Consider the following 14,003-nt stretch of genomic DNA (forward strand, 5'->3'; position numbering starts at 1 on the left):
TAAATAAAAAAGTATACGGTACTTCCGGTAAAAATCTCGCACGTTGCGGAAACTTGCCGCATTTTTCCGTAACCCACACGGAAAAAAATAAATTGGTGCTGCAACAGGATTTTTCCAGTGAAATCAATAGGATCAGGAACAAGTTTCATGTAGAAATTTTTTTTTGTCAGTATAATAACATTTAAAGTTTGAAAAAAGATTCAAATTTTGAGCGAAAATTCCAATTTTGAAAAAAAAATTAATTTCGAAAAAAAGTTTTAATTCTACAATTTGAATTTTTTTCTAAACTTAAAATTTTTTTCAAATTTTGAAATTTCATTATACGTACTAAAAAAATTAGTACATGAAACTTGTACCTTAATCCTATTGATTCCACCGGAAAAATCCTGTTGCTCCCACAGGATGTGTCCTGTTGCTGTCACATGAAAATCTTGTTGCTGCAACAAGATTTTGTCCTGTTGCAGCACCTATTTTTTTTTCATGCACCGTAATTTACCGCATATTACTATAAATTGCCATAAGTTACCGTAAAAATGCGACAAATTTACCGTGGAAATGTCATATTTTACAGTAAAATCCGGTAATTTACCATAATTCGGATCTGTCAGGGTGACTATGGTAATTAAAATTAATAATAATGATAATAACAATAAATAATAATGATAAAAATAATAATAATCACCATGTGAATATGAAATAATCTGTCATATAAATACCATCGATTATTAATAAATTATTAATGATAATTCCATCGTTTTCTTGTATAATAATTGTATTGTTTGTATTATACATGCATATATATATGTATGTATGTATCTTTTTTTTGTTTTGTCGGCTTTTTATCCGTTTACTTAATTTATTACACTTATATTTATTTTTCTGATTAAATTATCATCAATTAGATGATTACATGATTATTGAGCAGAATTTATGTATTAATTGAATGTAATAAAGTAGATAAATGTATTATTGTTATTTATGTGTAATAAGTAATAAGATAAATTATGATAATAGTATTATTATGGTTATTATTTGAAAAAAGATGGAATTGTTAAGTTCATTGTGATTTAATAAGGAATTAGCATGTGCATGCTCATAAATATTGTATTTTATGTAAAAGACAATAGAGAAACACTCGTTTTGTTTGAAATAAACAAATCAATATCTTAATTGGAATAATAATTATGATGAGAAGTTAAAACGGAATTTATTCAACAATAAGTGCCAGTACAAATTACTAGTTCGGAATAAATAATAATAGTTTTGTAATAGATTATTTTTGCTGTGGTTATTTATCCCGTTTATTTATTATTCCAAGTTGATCGTGGTCATATTTTCCTGGTTATTTGTTTCAGTTATTCTAGCTAACGGTTATATAGTTTAAATATTTCAAAATATGTTAAATTACAAATTTCAATATATATATAAATATGAGAGGTGTAGGAATAATTTAAACTTACAAACTATTAGGGTTCTATCGAATTGAAAATTAATTTTTGACTCGAAAAATTCGAATATTTCGTTTTCGAAGTATTTGTTAATTTTTGAATTATTAAAAAAATGTGAATTAATCGTGAATTTTGTAGTTTATCACAAGTAAGATAAAAATTTTGTAATTGAATTCAAACCAACGGTTCGGAATTGAATCGAATAATGCGTTAATTTACGAATAGTTGGAAAATTAAAAAATATCCCGAGTCAAAATTTAAGACGTTGTAAGCGTGATTAAAACGTTGCAGCTCAAAAACGTAATAAGTGCAATTTTGAGCGCTTGAGTATGGAATAAGCGGGAAGTTGCAGGGATGTCCTTTAGGGTCAACCGTTTTCCTAATTTTTTTTCGAGTGGTCCATTATGCCCCATATATCACATATTGGCCCGAAATATCATAAAAACATCATAGAGGTCATAATTTGACGGAAAATGGAAAAAAAAATTTTACCTAATACCCAGTACATGACCTTTTTTAATTTTAATCGGAATTGAAAAATTATTGAAAAGTTTTAAACACGCTCTTAACGCCTGAGACGCTTAATTTACGTTTTAAATTTCGACTCGGGATACTTAAAATTTTTTGAACAATACTTCGTAAAATTTTCATTCATAAGTGAAAAAGAAAAAAAAAGGATTTTATTACAATTTCCTAGGCTATTTTTAGCATAAATTTCAATAAATTTTTTTTTTCCGAGAAGCTGCTGAAATTTTCCGATCGCTCAAAAATATCGAATGATAATTTTTCCCAATAATTAAATGAACTAATAAAAAGTCTAATCAAGAGAACGGATGACTTAAAAATGAAAAAAGCTCATAACTTTTTTCCAAAACTATGTAGCAAGTGCGTGATTTGCCACCGTAAAAAAAATATAACAGTATACAAAAAAACTTTCTCTATTGTCTTATAAAATGGGATACATCATTTTAATAAACAAAAATTCTAAATAATGATTAAGGTGAAAAAAAACTTAACGAAATAATAAACTTGTAATTTTATTTAAAGTGTTCAGCAGATTGTGGCGACGGAATACAAAGACGTGCAGTATCATGTCATCGTATTAATCGTTACGGTTGGATAGATCCATCGCCAGCAGACGGTTGTCCTTTAGATAAAAAACCTAAAAGTGAACAGCATTGTAAATTACAAGAGTGTGACGATAAATATTATTGGACTGCTGGTACATGGAGAAAAGTACGTTTAAAAATTACTTATTAATACCCTCATTAATCAACCGATTAATCAAGAAAATACTCAATTAATTAATCAATTCTGCTGCTCAGTAAATTAGGAATTAGCAGCAATTAATTTATTTGTGGGATAAATTAAAATTACAAAGGGGCAAAATGGACATCCTGGGGTAGTTTGGGCCACAAAAAATAAAAAAAAATTTAACACCCGAATTCAGAGATAAAAATAGAACTGGAAGTAAAGGAAAAAATGCCACTAAAATTTTTTTCTTAGGGTCCCATTTTGCCTCTCATTTGTGGGACTTATTAATAAATAAAAATAAATTACAGTGTAGTCATCCATGCGGTAGAAAAGGTCGTCAAATTCGTCGACTATTTTGTCATGACAGAACAGGCAAACGTGTAGGAAGATTTAATTGTCCAATTGAATTCAAACCCCAGAGAAAACGTAAATGTAATCAGCGTCGTTGTGGCCCTCTGACATGCCTCGAAGCACAGCGACGTCTCAAATCAACCAAAGACGGCGAATACACGTTACTTATTGGTGGTAAAAATATGTCCATTTTTTGTCATCACATGGCAACCAATGAACCGAGAGAATATCTCACGTTACCGGCCGGCGATAGAGAAAATTACGCCGAAATTTATGATAAAAGGTATCGTCTAAACTAATATATGATGTATATTTTATCTAACAGTGCGCATTGCAAAAAATCTAGAGTCAATTCGGAGTTAATTTTTGATTCCAATTGACTCGGGGTTACGAAGTAAAAAAAAAAATTACTTCTATATAAATACCCTGAAAATTTTTTGCTGTATATATAATTGGTTAATCAATTAATCAATTAATTTTATTCATTAATAGACTAAATGATCCAAATACTTGTCCGTTTGATGGCCAACGGAACGATAGCTGCGATTGTTTTGATGATCGCGGCACAGTTTCCGGTAGAACGATGTTCAAACGAGTGAGGATCGATGTCGCAAAACTTATCATCATAGGTAATTATAATAGATATATATTTTTTTTTTAATTTCTAATTAATAATTGATGATTAATCATATGAAATTCTGGTTAAAAAGCGACCGATTACACATTTTCCTGGACAAAAGGAGCAAAGAGAGTTGAATATGGCAAAGCTGGAGACTGTTACAGTCGTCAGGATTGTCCGCAAGGAAGATTTAGTATAAATTTGAGCGGCACGGCGCTTAAATTAGCTAGTGAGGTTACATGGAAGCCGGAAAAGTCACGTGCACATCTTGCCATTAATAGAATTGTAATTATTCATTTTTTATTTTTATTTATCTCCCAACATACCAAATCCCGAAAAAAAAAATTCCAATAAAACAAAGATCAAGATATTTTTGAAAAATCAAATTTTGCCCACCTCGAACGCGAAGCGGTAGCGCTCTACTTTTACCAAATTCTTTTATTCAAATTACTTTGCATTTATATACTCGGAAATAAATTTTTTACTGTAATTTGAGTTTGAAAAAATGGGCTACAAGTTGACGTAAATCTACAGCCATAATAGGCATGCAGTTGAGTCAACAAATTGCCGTCAAGTTGCAAAAGAAAACTTGGAATGCAAAAGTTGACTTCAATCAGACAGAAATTCGCCCGAAAAAAATTTGACTCCCAAAATGACTACAAGTTACCATCAATTATTTGCACCATCAAGTTTTTGCAGTCAACTTGACATCATTATGGTTGTAGATTTTCGCCAACTTTACATGAAATAAATAAAACTACCCTGATAGTAAAGTTCGCAGCAAGTTAGCGACACCCTACTGCAGCAACTTATCATCAAGTTGGTGACACAAATTAACGATAATTAGACACCAACTAGCTGAGGTTGCGGCAGTAGATTGCTGCCAGATTTCTAGAAACGTTGGTAACAACTTGAAGTCAACAGTAACAACAGCTGAAAGTTGTCAACAAGTTGACGTCAACTTGACCGCAACTAATTGACACCAACTTGCTAAGCAGAAAAATTTTCTATCAGGGTAAATTTTAAATGAAAATTTATATTTTACAGACGGACCAGAGAATACTAGGTAAATGTGGCGGATACTGCGGTTTCTGTTCACCCGCAATGGATATAAAACTCGATATATCGCCGTCTTAGTTACAGTCGATAACAAAATAAAATCTTATTTTAAAACAAACTAAATAAAATTTCTTTAAATAAACAAACAAACAAATAAATAAATCACCGACTGATCGGCTTGCCATCGTTACAACGCAAGTCCATTTGCCCGAAGATCTTAATAATAATTTATGATTACAACCACAACAATGTTTTAAATAATTGTTGTCAATTACCCATCAGATCTTCATACTTTAGTATTAATAACTTATTAATTTAATTCAATACTTAATAACTATTAATCCGTAATTAAAACGTATTAATGCTATTTATAATTGATTAATTAATTACTATTATTTTTTTTACTATAAGTCGAGTTCCCGATACTTAAGAGTTTTTTTTATAAATACAAATCATCAACGAGCTCTCTAATTTTTTTAAATATTTTGATTAATTACTTAAGTTATTCATTATTATTAAATAATAATAATAATACATATTGTTATTATTAGTTATACATTAATGAACTCACTGCCATATTTACACATGCGTGCCTTAATAATTTTTTTTATATTCCACGCATTAATAAAAAAAAAAACAAAAAAAAAAATATTTAGTAAATTTATTATTATTTACACATTAGTAATGGTATTAATAGTTAAATAATTGTCGACTAAAAGTGCTAACTATAATGAAGTTATCTCACTTATTTTTATCTTCCGCCGGTTACTCTGGCAAATTCGAACTACGGAATTTACCGTAATTTGACGTCATTTACGGTATTTGGAAAAATTACGGCATTGAAGGCCAGTGTACGGCGTTTTGGCCGTAATTTACGGTATTTTACTACAAAATTACGATATTTCACGACAAGAGTACAGTATATTTTCCGTAATTTGCTTTAATTTACGGTATTCGGAAAGATTACGGTATTCTACAATAAATGTACGGTATTTAACTGCCAAAGTACGGTATTTTACTGCAGAATTATGGTATTTCATGGCAACAGTACGGTATTGGGAAGAATTACGGTATTCTACAGTAAAATATGGTATTTTACAGCCAAATTGCGGAATACCGTGGCTAAAATACGGTATTTATGCTGTAAATTACGGTATTCTACGGTATAATACGGTATTTAAGGGTAAACGTACGGTATTTCATGGCAAAAGTACGATATTTTTTTACCGTAATTTACTGTGTTTGAAAGAATTACGGTATTCTACAGTAAAATTCGGTATTTTAGGGTAAACTTACGGTATTTAACTACCAAATTACGGAATTCCATGGCTAAAATACGGTATTCATGCTGTAATTTACGGTATTCTACGGTATAGTACGGTATTTAAGGGTAAACGTACGGTATTTCATGGCAAAAGTACGATATTTTTTTACCGTAATTTACTGTGTTTGAAAGAATTACGGTATTCTACAGTGAAATTCGGTATTTTAGGGTAAACTTACGGTATTTAACTGCCAAATTACGGCATTCTCCGGCCCAAGCACGGTATTTATGCCGTAATTTACGGTATTCGGAAGAATTACGTAATTTTACAGTAAAATCGGCGTTTTACTGCGAAATTCCGAGATTTCACGGCATATGTGCATGTATTTTTCCCATTAACCAATGCTTCCGAATACCGTAATTCGGATCCGCCAGGGTAATAAAAAACGTTACGATAATGAGAAACGAATTTTTGAAAATAAAAATAATAAATAAATAAATAGTGTTTCAATTTTAATATTTTTTTACCGAAAAATAACGAGTGTACTTCTAAATAATTACCAAAAAAATGTACCTAAATGATCGTAGAACAATTGAACTAAATATTAATTTTATAAAAAACAATAACTGAGACGGAAATTGGACTAATGATAATGTTATTATTGTTATTGTTGTTGAAAAGTACACGTGTGGTTAATTTATAAGTCATAGATAGTTATCACATGTCTTAAAAAAACAATAATAACAATAATGAAAACAATAGCAATAACTGTAAGTTAAAACATTGACGTTCGTACGAACAATTAACAACAATAATAATAATTTTTTACCGACTCATATATTCGACATGAGTGATATTAATTATCTGAAGGTAAAAATTCTTATCTTCAATGTCAATTTGTTATATTTTTCCGCTAAAAAAAAAAACAAAGCTATTATTTTTTATACCGAACACAATATTTAACAAAATATCTAAAGTCATGATTCATACAATTTAATAATATTATTACTATTATTATTTTAAAATATAAGAGTATTTAATACGTCCATAATATAAATTCAAAATTTTTTACTTGCAAGTCTGACTAGTGGTTTATTAACAAACTTTGTAATTTAAATTTATTTAAGCCTTTAATTTTATATCGTATATTATTTTATGTGTTGTAATATTACGCTGCTAAATTTATGAATTATTAATTATAATAATATGATTTATAAGTATAGGTATAAGTATATACAAATATATAAACAGTTAGATTTATAATGTGTATTAATAATGAAAATGCAATACGTACTGTAACAACAAATTTGAATTTTTTAAAATGTAAATGTAATTGTAAAACATTTTTTAAATATATATAAATATATTTAACTCATTATATAAATTTTTGTTTTATTTATTTTTTTTTCTTTCCCGCCAAGAAAATTGGAAATTTTCAAAAAATTTGGGAAGTTTGCTGTATGTGTGTATGTGTGTATGTGTGTGTGTGTGTGTGTGTGTGTGTGTGTGTGTGTGTGTGTGTGTGTGTGTGTGTGTGTGTGTGTGTGTATGGATGTAAACTCTTCATATCTTTTTAATGAATTGACCAATTAAGATGGTTGACGTGGCAATCGAAAGAGTTTGTTGGCCGTCAACCTTTCTTGAAATTTCAAATCGATCGATCAAATGGACTCTAAGATATAGAAGAAATACAAAAAAAAATAGTATATTACACACCTAGGGAAGTAAATAAGAAAGCCTCAGATCACATGTAATGTAACAAACATGTGATCTGAGACATTTCTTACTTTATTTCCCTAGGTGGGTAATATACTATTTTCAGTTTTTTTTTATAAATTTTCAGAAATGGCTCGATCGATTGATTCCAAAATCTAATCAGCTCTAGAACTCAATAAAACGCGTCGATTGCTGCCTCAACCATCTCAATTGATTTATTCGTTCGAGAGATATCAATCGAAAAAGAAATTATAAAAAACGGTTTTTTTTAATTATCTGTGAAGTGACACATCTGATCAATTAATACAACTAACCAGTTTTAGAACTTAATAAAACGCATCGATTGCCACATTGTACGTCAAAATCGGTTGATTAGTTCAGAAGATATCAGCGTCGGAATGTTTGAAAAATAACATTTTATGTTACTTTTCCCGGATAAATCATCATATAATGTATGAACATGTGTTTAAAATCATACCAATTCATTGTCTTTATGGTCTCTTACGATCACCACATAATGGAATGAAATTTGTTTTTTAGTTTGAATATTATTATCAACAAAATAACTGATGAAACACCGTTTTTAACATTTTTCCCGGATATTTTATATATTCGCACTCTGATCTGGATCAAAACATTGGCTTAAATTCTTATTTTAATTACTCGCATCGATTTCTGCCTATATACATTTATTTTCTAGAACATAATTGTGAATCAATTTTTAAAAATCGCTTGTTCATTAATTATTTTTGATTCTTAAATATTCAAACATTAACTTAAAACGTAATTCTTTTGAGCTTGAAAAGCTCAAAAAAAAGGAAAGCAAATGTATTTATACTAAAGTTTTCGCTCTTTGAGCTCGAAATCAGCGGGAAGTTTTGAGGATAGCCTGTAGGGCCTACCGACGCCCAGATTTTTTAACCTGATCTCTATGGTTAATAAGACGGTCTCCTTTATGCAAAGTAACCTCCCCCAGGCCGCCCAACTTTAATTTGGCTTGAATAATTAGTGTGCTATCTGGCTTGGGGAAAGTAGAAAATCTTAGAGGGGACGTTTCGAAACAAGCGGATAATTGCTTGTGGGAACCCGAAAGAAACAAGTGGAGTGGCCCTTTACATAGGGTATGGGGAGAACTTGCGTGGTGGCTGTTGGTGAGACACCCACATGCAATGCATGCCTAATGGGTAAGTTAATATGAGCTTATGCTCATATTTCGCTATTATAATATATGGTGGATTCAGTATATACAATAGGGATTACGCAGCGCGAGTATGCCCAAAAGGGCGAGGTATCGGCCTCCCGTCAAACGGAGGTGGGCCTAACAAGCTCCGTTACATTAATTAATTATGCAAAGTAATCAAACTGGGTGTCTTCTCAGGAAAGCAGGGAAAGAAACCATTTTCCCTCTCGACATACCATAGGGGCAAATCCATCCAAGCCGGCTAAAGGAAACTGAAGCTAGGATTTGATAGACACGGACTCGTAGTGGCTGTTGGTTCGGCACCCACACGCAAAGTATCTCTGATCCTAAGGGTTATAACCAGCCAATATTGAGCTTGCTCAATGTTTCGCTTTAATAATATTATGGTGGAAAATAGTGGATTTACGCAACGCGAGTATGCCCAAAAGGGCGAGGCATCGGCTTCCGGTCAGCGGAGGTGGACTTATAACGGGTCGCCTAGAACGAAACTTAATTGAGTGATTAAGTGGGAGAAGCTTTGGACTCAGTAACTGCCGATTGAGGGGTAGAGGGCAATTCATGATATGTCCAAATAAAAATATTATAAAGTTTCTAACACTACGTTAACACATGGCCTAGATTCATATCTAAAGAATTTTGAAAAAAACATATTTTTTAAACGTTAATGACTTCCCGTCCAGTAGAATCATGACAAACAAAAACCAATTAAATTATCACCTGACTTCTGTTAGTGAATTATTGTTCCTTATCACCGAAATTAAACAGTATATAATTCGATCAGGTAAAATATATTGCCAGTATAATAACAAAGCTGTTGAAATACTTCTTCAATACATTTTTAGTTAATACTTTATCGAAAAAGCTAAAATGAATTTTTTTATTACTATATTATTGTGTGTTTTTATATCGATAATAACTGAAGCTGCTGTTATTTCATCAACTGATGTCGCAGGTCTAAAAAATAAAATTATTGCAGTCGAAAATGATCTTTCATGTTACAACGATACATTTAAATCAAATTATGAAATTCAATTAAATGAAATTAAAATTAAATATATTGATAATATTCACCAGATCATCGATTCCGTTAGAAAAGAGACGCAAGTAAGTCATGTAATAAATAAATTATTTATCTTTAGTAGAATAATTCAAATTTTGAATGAAAAATTTGAATTCTTAGTGATTCGCAGAATTTGTGAAAAATTACAATCATACGTTGCCATGAAAACAAGATCAGATTTGAGAAAATATGACCAGATCTGGTCAGATTAAATTGTATTTGATCAGATATTTATTTTAGAACTGATCTTATCTGGCCATATCTTGTCAAATCTGATTATGCCTGTCAAATTTTATTTCTGATAGTTGATCAGATTTCATGATATCTGTTAAGATTTAGCCTGATTTTGTGATCTTTGTTGAGATTTGAAACGATCTGAACCTGTGTAAAAAATATTCCATTATACATAATCAAATCTGACGAGATTTCGCTAAATCTGGTCAGATCAAATATACATGGCCAGATATTGACTTAGGATCTATCCAAATCTGAACATCATATGAAAAAATCTGAATGATTATAGAAAAAGTATAGCATTTATAATTAGATTCGATTAGAGATGGTCAGATTCAAGTCAAATATCTGGTCATATCTTGTCAAATCTGGCTATGTCTGCCAAATTTTGTTTTTGATAGTTGATCAGATTTCATGATATCTATCAAGATTTAGCCAGATTTTGTGATCTTTGTTGAGATCTGAACCCGTGTAAAAAACAATCCATTTTACATAATCAAATCTGACGAGATATCGCTAAATCTGGTCAGATCAAATACACATGGCCAGATATTGACTTAGGATCTGTCCAAATCTGACCATATCTTGTCAGATCTCATCACTTTTAATAAATTCCTTGTTTTGCTACGTGCCCAGATTTGTTAACATCCGTTCATATTTGGACAAAAATGACATAATCTGGCGTAATCTTAACAGATATCAAGAAATCTGGCCAGTTATCAAAAACAAAATTTAACAAATAGTTATGTCTGACACGATATGCCCAGATATGATCAGTTCCAAAGTCCATATCTGATCAGATATAATTCTATCTGATCTAATCTGACCATATTTAATCAGATAAGATTTTTATTTTACATGTGTATAAATTATTGCAATTATTTATTACTTATTTATGTCACACATGACATATAATTCCATACTCGACATTAGAATCAAACAGTTGGAAATCTTGTTCTATAAAAATAAAAATGAATAGTAATATTCGATTTCATTTAATCAAAACACACCTCTATTATTTGTAAACGAATATTTAAAAAATTATTTATGAATCATTTAATCAACAAATTAATTTAATTAACAGAGAATAATATTTTCCGATAACGATGGATATGATGCTGAAGAGTGTTATGAAAGAGTGAATGAACGTCTTGACGATGACAGTCAAAACGCAATAAATTCATTAAATGAATGCACTGACAAAAAATTCATAGAGTTAACTCTAATACAATATAGTATCGAAGGGCACATTATTGTAAGTCTTAATAGTTATATATTCCCCGGGTAAAAAAATTTCAAGCCAAAAAAATAATAAAATTTTTTCTCGGCCGAAAAGTGAACGACAAAAGGCCCAGGTAGTGAACATATGGCCAAAATATAGCCGACGACTAAATCTAGAAATGGTTGAAAATAAGCCGACTCAATTTATGGGTTAAATTTCAGCTAATTGTTCGTCTCGCCCAATAAAAATTCTACGGCTTCGGCAAGATTTCGGCCAAAGTTATAATTTTCAGCCTCTTTTTGGCGAAATATTTTTACCCGGGTCTAATCTCGTATGGCGAAAAATGAAACAAGATGATTTTAGACGGGTGAGGTCGACTGGAGCCGAAGGCGAAGGCTGCCACCACAAGTCTGAAATCATCTGTTATCTTTCGCCGCGCGCTATATTTCTAATTATTATATTGCTTACACAAAAAAAAGTTAATATTGTTTTTCTACATTTTTTGGTTTTGCTTAATAGATTTCCCATGAGATCTTAACTCGATTTGATTCGATAGTTGAATGTAAGACAGACATTTCGGTGGAAATGGAACCATGTGACGAGCAAAAACTTTCAGCAATAAATTATGAAGTTAAAAACTATCAGAGTACTGCGGAACAATTGAAGAGAATTGGCGATGCAATGACCAGGGATGCGTTAACTAACACAACAGCTTGTTTTGACGAAACAATTATAAATTTATCCGCTGATGTACAACTTTCAAAACATTTAGCAATCATTTGTAGCAGTCATATATAATTTTTTCATTTTCGTTCAAAATGTGACGACAAATTTTCAATTTTCGTTTTTATTCAATTGGCCGTAAAAATAATTATTATTTTTATGTTTTTAATTATAAAAATTCTGTTTTCTTTTTTTTTAATTTTGAAAAATACATTTGAGGATCGTCTCAAAAAAAAAAAAAATTTCAAATTTTTAAGTGGTTCTTTTTTCCCGCTCATTTGCCTGTCCCTTTCCTTAGAAAAAATTATTGATGACAAAGAAAAAAGACAGGAAACGTTGAATTTTTTTTATTTCTCAATAAATAAAAAAAAAAATAACAGATAGAAGAAATATATCCGAGCATAGAAATAAGTAAATAATAAAATTTAAATAATGAATATTAAAAAACAAAGCCATCGGTATTGACTTACGTGAAATAAGTTTGCAATTTCAAGATAACGAAAAATAATTACAAAATAGTATAATTTAGCATCGCAAGGTGAAATTGATAATTTTAAGTACGAGCGGTTTTCAAGCTAGAAGACCTCGGTACGGTCGAGTTGAAAAAAAAAAATAGCGATAAACGAACGAATAGAAACACAACAAATACATCGACAGACAGAGCTTATAAAGGGGGAGGATGTTACGATAAAGTTTCACTAGTGTTTCACCCATTTGATACGACGTTTCATGCAAAAACAATCATGAAGCGTTTATTACTAATATTTTTTGTCCTTACAGTGGTGATATCTGCTCATGCTGGCCGTAAGTATTTAAACAAAAAAAAAATTAATTAATTAATTAATTAATTAATTGACTAGTAATGAATTATTGAAATTTTGAAGTGGTCAAGCGTGAGGAGGAGAGTGTCGAAGGAGGATTGACAGGATTAATGCAGAAAATAAAAAATTTTGCAATGAAACTACCATTCGTTGGGGAATTGATAGGAGATACTATTGGAAAACTTATAGATTGGTATGAAAAACTCCAGGAAATGACTGATGGAGCCATTGGGCGATTACTTGGTGGTGCATTCCCATGTACATTAACGTTGGATAGCTTCGCTTGTTCTGGTACAACCCTCGGTGACAATTTGTCAACTATGGTTGGAAAAATGCTAAAACCGTTACCCTCGATGTTCTTCCCTGACGGTTTGAAAGATATTATTGAGTGGAGCATTGACTTTTTCGTTGAACCGGTACTTGACGTTGTCTTTGGTGGAGTAACAAAACCAGAAGCTGCACAAAATTAATTTTATCCATTCTTTTATATTTAATTATTATTATTATTATTATTAATTTATTTTATCAATATTATATGTAAGAATTTATTATTGTTATAAATTCTAAAGTCATTGATGTGTTTTGTAATAAAGATATTAATAAATTTTATTAATATTCAATTATTTGGTTAATTCATTTTAATTTAAGTTGGAGTTTGGATTGAGTATGAGTTTTTGACAATTTTAAAAACAGTCTTGGGATATTCAGTATTTGATTCTCTGATGTTTGAGTACCCACATCGATATATTTGGTTGAGAAAAAAAAAACTTTTTTTTTGAAAAATTAAATTTTTTTTTGGAATTTAGTGAAAAATAAATAGTTTTAGGTGAAAGGTGGTGTGATTACGAGTAAAATGAGTACCCATATTAATGTATATGTAATAAAAAAAATGGCGGATTTATTAACAATTAATTAATTAATTAACAATTGAGATTTTTGGAATAATTCAAAGATATTGTTGTGGGTACTCGTTTTACGCGGGATGTTGTCAGCGATGGGAAAATTTTGATGAAATTGTCGAGTAGAAGAG

General features: G+C 30.4%; 3 protein-coding genes across 6 annotated transcripts in view; all 3 read left to right on the plus strand.

Moving 5' to 3' along the window:
• Positions 1-4,873, plus strand: part of LOC130672445 (A disintegrin and metalloproteinase with thrombospondin motifs 20-like) — a 197,967-nt gene extending 193,094 nt beyond the window's left edge. For all 4 annotated transcript variants that reach the window (XM_057477045.1, XM_057477044.1, XM_057477042.1 and 1 more), the window contains 5 exons: positions 2,496-2,684; positions 3,011-3,336; positions 3,546-3,682; positions 3,764-3,957; positions 4,720-4,873. In XM_057477045.1, the coding sequence (XP_057333028.1) occupies positions 2,496-2,684; positions 3,011-3,336; positions 3,546-3,682; positions 3,764-3,957; positions 4,720-4,809 (936 nt within the window). In that variant the 3' untranslated portion in view covers positions 4,810-4,873. The remainder of the gene's footprint in view (positions 1-2,495; positions 2,685-3,010; positions 3,337-3,545; positions 3,683-3,763; positions 3,958-4,719) is intronic.
• Positions 4,874-8,697: 3,824 nt separating this feature from the next.
• On the plus strand, positions 8,698-12,365 carry LOC130671158 (uncharacterized). Its single transcript, XM_057474879.1, has 4 exons — positions 8,698-8,896; positions 9,091-10,017; positions 11,292-11,462; positions 11,949-12,365. Exons 2-4 carry the CDS (start codon positions 9,781-9,783, stop codon positions 12,225-12,227), a joined length of 687 nt encoding a protein of 228 aa, XP_057330862.1. The 5' UTR covers positions 8,698-8,896; positions 9,091-9,780; the 3' UTR covers positions 12,228-12,365.
• A 430-nt stretch (positions 12,366-12,795) lies between these two features.
• Positions 12,796-13,593, plus strand: LOC130671159 (uncharacterized). Its single transcript, XM_057474880.1, has 2 exons — positions 12,796-12,956; positions 13,037-13,593. The coding sequence occupies exons 1-2, from the start codon at positions 12,896-12,898 to the stop codon at positions 13,441-13,443; spliced, it is 468 nt and encodes a 155-aa protein (XP_057330863.1). The 5' UTR covers positions 12,796-12,895; the 3' UTR covers positions 13,444-13,593.
• Positions 13,594-14,003: the final 410 nt, after the last annotated feature.

The sequence above is a fragment of the Microplitis mediator genome, chromosome 7, assembly GCF_029852145.1.
Source record: "Microplitis mediator isolate UGA2020A chromosome 7, iyMicMedi2.1, whole genome shotgun sequence".
NCBI lineage: Eukaryota > Metazoa > Arthropoda > Insecta > Hymenoptera > Braconidae > Microplitis > Microplitis mediator.